General features: G+C 35.0%; 1 protein-coding gene across 1 annotated transcript in view; it reads left to right on the top strand.

Annotated features, from left to right (window-relative positions):
• The window catches only part of LOC107597675 (anaphase-promoting complex subunit 1-like), an 81768-nt gene that overhangs the window by 48369 nt on the left and 25503 nt on the right, over nt 1–7896 (top strand). Inside the window, 7 exon segments of the mRNA XM_016288840.1 lie at nt 321–403; nt 1200–1278; nt 3466–3540; nt 4432–4502; nt 4682–4772; nt 4859–4912; nt 4998–5191. Coding sequence (XP_016144326.1) covers nt 321–403; nt 1200–1278; nt 3466–3540; nt 4432–4502; nt 4682–4772; nt 4859–4912; nt 4998–5191 — 647 coding nt within the window.

The raw sequence follows: 7896 nt of genomic DNA, 5'->3' as shown, positions 1-7896 counted from the left end.
ATATATACACACACACACACACACACACACACACACACACATGCATTTTAATTTAATTTAAATTGAGTTAACGAACAAATGCAGAATAGTAATTTGAAATTGAGAAGTAAAATTAAAATCGAATGAGAGTTGAATAAATTTATACAGCATAACTGATCTAAGTGCAGTTTTAGATGGTATGAATAATGTTTGAAATGCCATCTACAGAAATTAGTATTTATTTTAATTTTAATAAATTAGTATGGTAGTATACTGAATTTACCCTTACACTGCATTATCTAATAGGGTTAAAAAAAATTTAATGTAACTATTTTTATTAGGAGGGTGACACTATCAATGTGGACGTGACCTGTCCTGGTGCAACACTTGCCCTCGCCATGATTTACCTGAAAACAAATAATAGGTGAGTTTTGTTTCTTCATTCACCTACTTTAGTTTAATTTCTAAATGGATAAACCAAAGAAACACATTGTAACTTTAAGCATCAAAGTGAAGTGTTATTTGGAGTTATCAATATACTATTATAGTATTATTTATTAATATGTTCAGTTAGGCTTTATTTTTATACTTTCAGTTTTCATTTTTAATTTTACAAATTGTATGTGTTTTTGTCATTTTTACTACTTATTATTGAAATATTTCTGTATAGCTTTGATATTAATACTTATTTTATTTCAGTTAGTTGCCAAGACAATATCACAATTTTTTAAAAATGTTTTTAATCTTTCATTATATTTAAATTGTATTTTATTTCAGCTTTGTCAGTTGCTGAAAATGATTTTTATTAGTTTCATTTATGATGATTTTACGGCTTTACTGCCCCTTCTACTCACTTTTGTCTTTAATTGTTGAGCAAACCGTTTGCCTCAAATGCGCAACTTTGGTTTGATGTAGAAATTGACAGGCTTCTCAAACAAACGGAGCAATATTTTGAAAGAGTGTTACGCTCTCCGGAAAGTCAACTTACAAATTAGATGTAGTTGTCTGTGTGCAATAATCCAGGATAAGAGAGAATTTCCCAAAAATCACACTCTTGACCTTTAAAGTAAAATCCATTATTCATTGTGAATCATGAAAGTCTCTTTCTGTGTAAAAAAGGCCGACATCTTCCTCATCTTCAGCTCTTATGTTCAGTGCAAAGCCTTTTTCGGTTCTGTCTGCTCTCTCACATTCACACCTGTCTCTCTGGTCCCCTCCAGGTCTATAGCTGATTGGTTGAAAGCCCCGGACACCATGTTCCTGCTGGACTTCATCAAGCCTGAGTTTTTGCTGCTGAGGGTGAGAGCGATACAGGGCTGACAGCCATCAGAAGTTCATTCGGGCCTTTGGGCTCGCAGGGACTTACACATTAACAGCTCACATTGGGTTCAGTCACACTTTTTTTTACCAAGTGTTCTCATGTTTTACGATGACTTTTCAGGCAACATATGAGGTCATTTTAGCCTGTTGTGCTTGTTAACCAACAGGAAGGTCACTTCCTTCTCAGGTACTTCTCTGGCCTTCTCTGACTGTGGAACCGTTCCAAATCCTAGAGTGCTGCCTTCGTAGACTGCGTGTTAAGACTATTCCAAAAAGTGGTATTTTATGCTGCCTTTAAAGATATATTTGTGTCCAAATTCAATAGAAGTACTGCATATCCACCTTATTTTGCAATGTGGAAATAAGCTATTTTCTCTGAATTTGTGAGAATTTCATTAGCTGCTATTGGTAAATAACTAGCAGAATAACAAAGTGCAGTAAACAATAAAACTATTTGCACTACAAACCAGTGTGTTTAGGATTATGATAATGAATTAAAATAATATCATCACAAATACCAGTTTGAAATATCAAGCAGCATAACAGACTGTTTGTACAGGTAAAAATGACAAGTCCAAGATGGTTGTTTACAAATGTAATTTATTCAGTATTAAAAAGTATCAATATGAATACTTCATTCTAATTACAAATAAATTATTTTAGCCAGTATTCTGTATGTTAAAAAAAATTCCTGCCATGAGCTTAACAACACGCTTTTACCACACTCGTAAATGTTTTTTGTTTTATTTTTGCATTGAAATGTAGATAATGATTTTTTTAAATGTAAATTTTAATATAATATAGTTGAACAAACTCACTTAAAGAGTTTAGTATAATTTTTCCAGAAAAAGTTTTAGAATTTTTATCATATGTGACCCTGGAGCACAAAACCAGTCTTAAGTCGCTAGGCCAATAGCCAAAAAAACATTGTATGGGTCAAAAGTGATCGATTTTTCTTTTATGGCAAAAATCATTAGGATATTATGTAAAGATCATGTTCCATGAAGATATTTTGTAAATTTCCTACCGTAAATATATCAAAACTTAATTTTTGATTAGTAATATGCATTGCTAAGAACTTCATTTGGACAGTTTTAAAGGCGATTTTCTCAGTATTTAGATTTTTTTTGCACCCTCAGATTCCAGATTTTCAAATAGTTGTATCTCGGCCAAATATTACAGCTTTCAGATGGTGTGTAAATCTCAATTTCAAAAAATTTACCCTTATGACTGGTTTTGTGGTCCAGGGTCACATACTTTATGCTAATTTAAAAAATCTTGTGTAATATAACTTGTGTTTGGGTTTTATTTTATTTGTTACACTTGTATTTTTAAAATTGTTTTTGCCATGAAAATAGCCTAAGATGCTGACATGGCATTAAATAAAAATATACTACTACTACTATATAGTTTATTTTTGGCCCTTCATAGTAAAAAAGTAGAGGTCAACCTGTATGGATTTTTGGATGGCCAGTGATATAGGCCTAAATACAGTATCGATATGAGATAGTAAATAAAGATGTTTAACAATTTATCCAATAAAAATCTGTATTTATTTTACATAATATTTACTAAAATAATCAATAAATTATTTGAAAATTAATCTACTTAAAAAAAATAATTTGAACTTGATAGATAAATCTTTACAATAAACAGATTTATGCTTTAGGTCAAAAAAGTCCAAATAAAAGTCCCACTTATCTGTGAAACAGAAGAAACCTTGACTTAAAAAATGGCAAATAATGCAATGCCAAATATTGGTTGGTTGACCACTGCACTAGATGGATGCATTTGACCATTGCACTTCCATCTGGTCTTTCGCAGCATCTAGTGCACGAGTGCAGCATTTTTAGAACACTGTCAAGCTAAAATTAAGTTTAACTTAAAAAGATGTTGTTTTTTTAATTCCACTTTTCTGCATCTCAAGTTTCTAACCAAAAATGCATTTGATGTGAACGGCTCCTTAGAAGGCAACTGCCAAGTAGGCAAGCCAGCTCACTAGGTTTTTGGAACAGCGCCTATGTCACACAGGACTTAACCAATAAACATGAATGCTTACAAAAGAAAGGGGGTGTACAAATATTTCCTATTTTACAATTCAGCGTAAAATGTTTAATCATAGCAAGCTCTTTGTGTTTGGTAGCTTTGTCTTTGTTCTCTCTACAGACGCTGGCCAGATGTCTTATCATGTGGGACGAGATCTTTCCCAATGCTGATTGGGTGACCAGTAATGTGCCTCAGGTACGTTAGAGATCTAACACACCGCAGGGACTCATCCAATATTGTATCCTGTTTCCAACTAGTTTCTCAAGGGGAAGCACATTTTTGCCTCGGGTCATGTTTTCGCTTCCTGTTCCCCTGTAAGTTCATAGGTTGGTCAAATATTTAGCAACGCTTGTGTTGCAAAACGCAGAGCTGTTTGGTCACTTCAGCCGTAGAGGTGGTGCGCAGGTCATTGAGCAAGAGAGGAGGGAGAGGAAGGTCAATGAGAAGTGTGTCTTTTAATTGTGAAGTCATTTCACCATGCTGCATTAGAAAATCACACAGAAATGGTTCAAACCCACAAGTTTCTGTTAATTTAGTTGCTTTTATTTTCTCATTTTTGCATGCAAAAAGAAAAGATCATTCACAATTCAGTATTCAAATATCGATGACATTATCACTGATGATAATGTTTGGAATGTTTGAATACTGAAAATTCTATTAATGTAGGTCAATGAAAAATGTCTTCCTCCTTTGGACATTTACGAAAACCATAAATAGATACGACTTTTAATAAAGAGGGATACAAAAACTCTTCCATTTTACTGACTTCTAGCCAAAGATTATAGATTTACCAAGATGCAATATGGCTATTTAATTGTGAGTTTCTCAAGAGGTTTTTGAGATTTCAATATTTCCCCATTCAAATAGTTAGACTTAGTCTTGTATGCTCAAAATAACTGTCCGAAAGCATTGCAAATATGGCCTCCAAGTGAACAGACTTTCCTTGAAAGGGACTTTGTTTCTATCATTGAGCTTACACTTAATTTGGCTCATTGCTAGTGAACAGAGATGATGTGACATGTCATGTAGACACAGTGTCAGACTAATTAATATGATTAACGCTAAAAATAAGCTTTGTGTTTTCAGATCATCCAAGAAAACATCGGAAACCAGGAGCAGACACCCATCTCTGAGGATCTCAACATGGAGACCTTAGTGGGAGTAGCAGCTGACTCTCTATGATGTTTTGATCGTGTGATTTCTAGGAGATCCTCATACCCACGGATTGTTTCTCGCCCTTATGGAGGTGTTTTCTATTATGACTTTCCAATGAGTTTTTGTTCCTTTGATGACTGGATGAGTGAAATAAGGCAGACATTTGTCACTGTTTCCACAGTCAAGCTCATGACTATATCATTGCTGGAGGCTGCCTGGCCGTGGGATTCCGGTTTGCTGGGTCTGCAAATTCAGATGCTTTTGACTGCTTAGTAAGTGAACGTTTACTGCCCACTTACAGATTTGAGATCTTTCTGAAAGTTCTCTGAATATTCTTAATATTGTCTTTCTCCATCAGTACAAATTTGCCAGAAACTTCATGCAGTGTCTGACGACCTCCACGGCTACAGTGGTAAGCATTTGTTTGGATTGAAGGCGAACATCGTAATGTTATGTAATCACAAATATTTATTCACACAATGTCCGGTCTCCTCCAGACAGGGCAGTATAACCTGCAGACGTGTTTAAGCATGGTCCTCCTGGCGGTTTCAATGGTGATGGCTGGTTCAGGGAACTTGAAAGTGTTGCAGCTGTGCCGATTCCTCCACAAACGCACCTTTGGCGAGATGAACTATGGCTTCCACATGGCCCATCACATGGCTCTGGGCCTGCTCTTCCTGGGTGGAGGGAGGTTAGTTGAGAAATGTATAAAAGAGTCCATCTTTACCTATACTACCCAGCACCTCAGTTCTCTTCATAGACATTATTATGCATTTAATTAGTAGTGTTTGCTAAGCATCAGTATTACTATTGCCCATTCTTAGTGTATTAAATAACCCTATGTCCCTAAGTATAAAGTGCTACAGTGATGATATATTTTTGTAGTCCATCTGGAAGTTAGCATCACCTTGTGCCCCTGGACAACAAGCCAGTAGGCTTTTGGATTATTGCATAAAACAAGCTCTGTGGCCAGCAAAAGTTTAGGATTATCGCATGTTTTTACATGTAAACACAAAGAGGCTGTTAAAGCTGATTAGGCAAGGCAAGACAAGTTTATTTATATAGCACATTTCATACACAATGGTAATTCAAAATGCTTTACATAAAAGAAAAGAAAATAATAATTAAAAAGCATTTAATTAGTAGTGTTTGCTAAGCATCAGTATTACTATTGCCCATTCTTAGTGTATTAAATAACCCTATGTCCCTAAGTATAAAGTGCTACAGTGATGATATATTTTTGTAGTCCATCTGGAAGTTAGCATCACCTTGTGCCCCTGGACAACAAGCCAGTAGGCTTTTGGATTATTGCATAAAACAAGCTCTGTGGCCAGCAAAAGTTTAGGATTATCGCATGTTTTTACATGTAAACACAAAGAGGCTGTTAAAGCTGATTAGGCAAGGCAAGACAAGTTTATTTATATAGCACATTTCATACACAATGGTAATTCAAAATGCTTTACATAAAAGAAAAGAAAAAAAAAAAAGAATCACAACAATAAAACAAGGAATTTTAAAAACTTTGAAAATGATTTAAAAATGTATTTAAGAGGTTTAAAATGAATTTAAAACAGTTAAGAATAGAAAATGATCAAATATAGTGCAATCATTTCGGACATTGCACAGTGCTCATTCAATTAATGCACAGCTAAACAGATGAGTTTTGAGTCTGCATTTAAATGTGACTAATGTTTTAGCACATCTGATCTCTTCTGGAAGCTGATTCCAACTGTGGGCAGCATAATAACTAAAAGCAGATTCCCCTTGTTTTGTGTGAGCCCTTGGTATTTCTAACTGACTCGATCCTAATGATCTGAGGGGTCTGTTAGGTTTATATTCAGCTAACATATCTGCAATGTATTTAGGTCCTAGGCCATTGAGTGATTTATAAACGAGTAAAAGTACTTTAAAATCAATCCTAAATATAACTGGAAGCCAGTGTAAGGACCTGAGGACTGGTGTGATTAGTGAGTAAATGAGTTAGCAACAACTTCTGCAGTCCCATCTACATTGCCACATGTTTGCCTTTTTTAAGAGACATAAAAGCTTAAAAAAATCATGAGTTGTATATTACTGATGTAGAATAAAATATCTTGAGTGCAAACACAGAACTTATTTCAGGCCAAAAACCCACTGACTTTGGGACAATTAAACCGTAAGTTGAAAAATACTTGCTAAATTTTTTAGGTTTTAAGACTCATTGTGTAACTCATCCCACACATACATCAATGATTCCTCGGGACAAAGGTTTTTGGTATGTGGCCAAGCAAAGCGTGAGAACATGCCAGCTACAGTTCATGCTATTTATAATCACAGATAAAGCATTATTGTGTTTTTGTCCCCTGACTTTAAAACTGCGATAATAGCCTTTATCATAATACTTCCTCTGTTATGAAATGCCTTCTTTATCTCCTTTGACCCCACATTTCATCCTCTGCTAAATAAAGCATTAAAGGAAGTTCATCCACAAAGGAATGCCGTCATCATTCGCTCATTCTCATATCGTTCACGCTTCTGCATATTCAGAGTTACATTCGGTCACACAATGCATGAGATTCAGCCTTGATGTCAAATTTGCAATAATGATTCTTCATGCACCAAGTTTAAATTTAGAAGAAAGAAAATCACATTGGTCTGGAATAGTGATGCACGTGTATGAAAAATGAATGAAAATTCTTGACCAAAATTGAAAATTCAGGTTGTACTTGGGCAAAACTGAAAATGAATTTGATTTAATAGCCTATTAATTTGTCTAATAAAAACTAAGCTGTACAAACATTTAAATTGCACTTTTTTTGCAACTTTTTAATATCAGAATTATGTTTCTACTCCACTTAGTTGTTGTAATTTAAATGGTGATACATGACCTATTGTTTACAAGCTGTTTTACTGACGTCTTTCCATGGTTGTAACACTGATTGAGCGATTACATGAGACATGATACATTACAGTAAGTTGTTCTGTTTCTTTCTATATACTTTCTGATGTTCATTCATGCTTATTTTGTGCTGTAACTAGTAGTAAACTGTAAGAGATGATAGCTTTAACTGAGGTGCTACAGCAGTCTGTGATTTAGTTCATGCATTAACCGTAAACAGCATCGACTAAAATATTGATCTTGAGGTTTAAGAATCCATATCAGTTTTGTTATTGTTAAATCAACACATTCAACATTGTTTGCATGAAATCGACTGACACGGAGAAACACTGAATGAAATACTACTGCAGGTTTGAAAAAACACCCCACACCCGCCCTGAACACCTCTCCACACAACCATTCACACCTCCAACAACCCCCCTCTCCCCCACACCTGCAATTCAGATCAGCGAAGACGAGGTGCGCCAGGTCTTCCGGAAGCAGAAAAGGAAAAAAGCACCAGGCCCAGATTGTGTTAC

This window comes from Sinocyclocheilus grahami, unplaced genomic scaffold (assembly GCF_001515645.1).
Source record: "Sinocyclocheilus grahami isolate Dianchi unplaced genomic scaffold, SAMN03320097.WGS_v1.1 scaffold234.1, whole genome shotgun sequence".
NCBI lineage: Eukaryota > Metazoa > Chordata > Actinopteri > Cypriniformes > Cyprinidae > Sinocyclocheilus > Sinocyclocheilus grahami.
The sequence above is the reverse complement of the archived record's forward strand: the minus strand, read 5'-3'. Positions and strand labels throughout refer to the sequence as shown.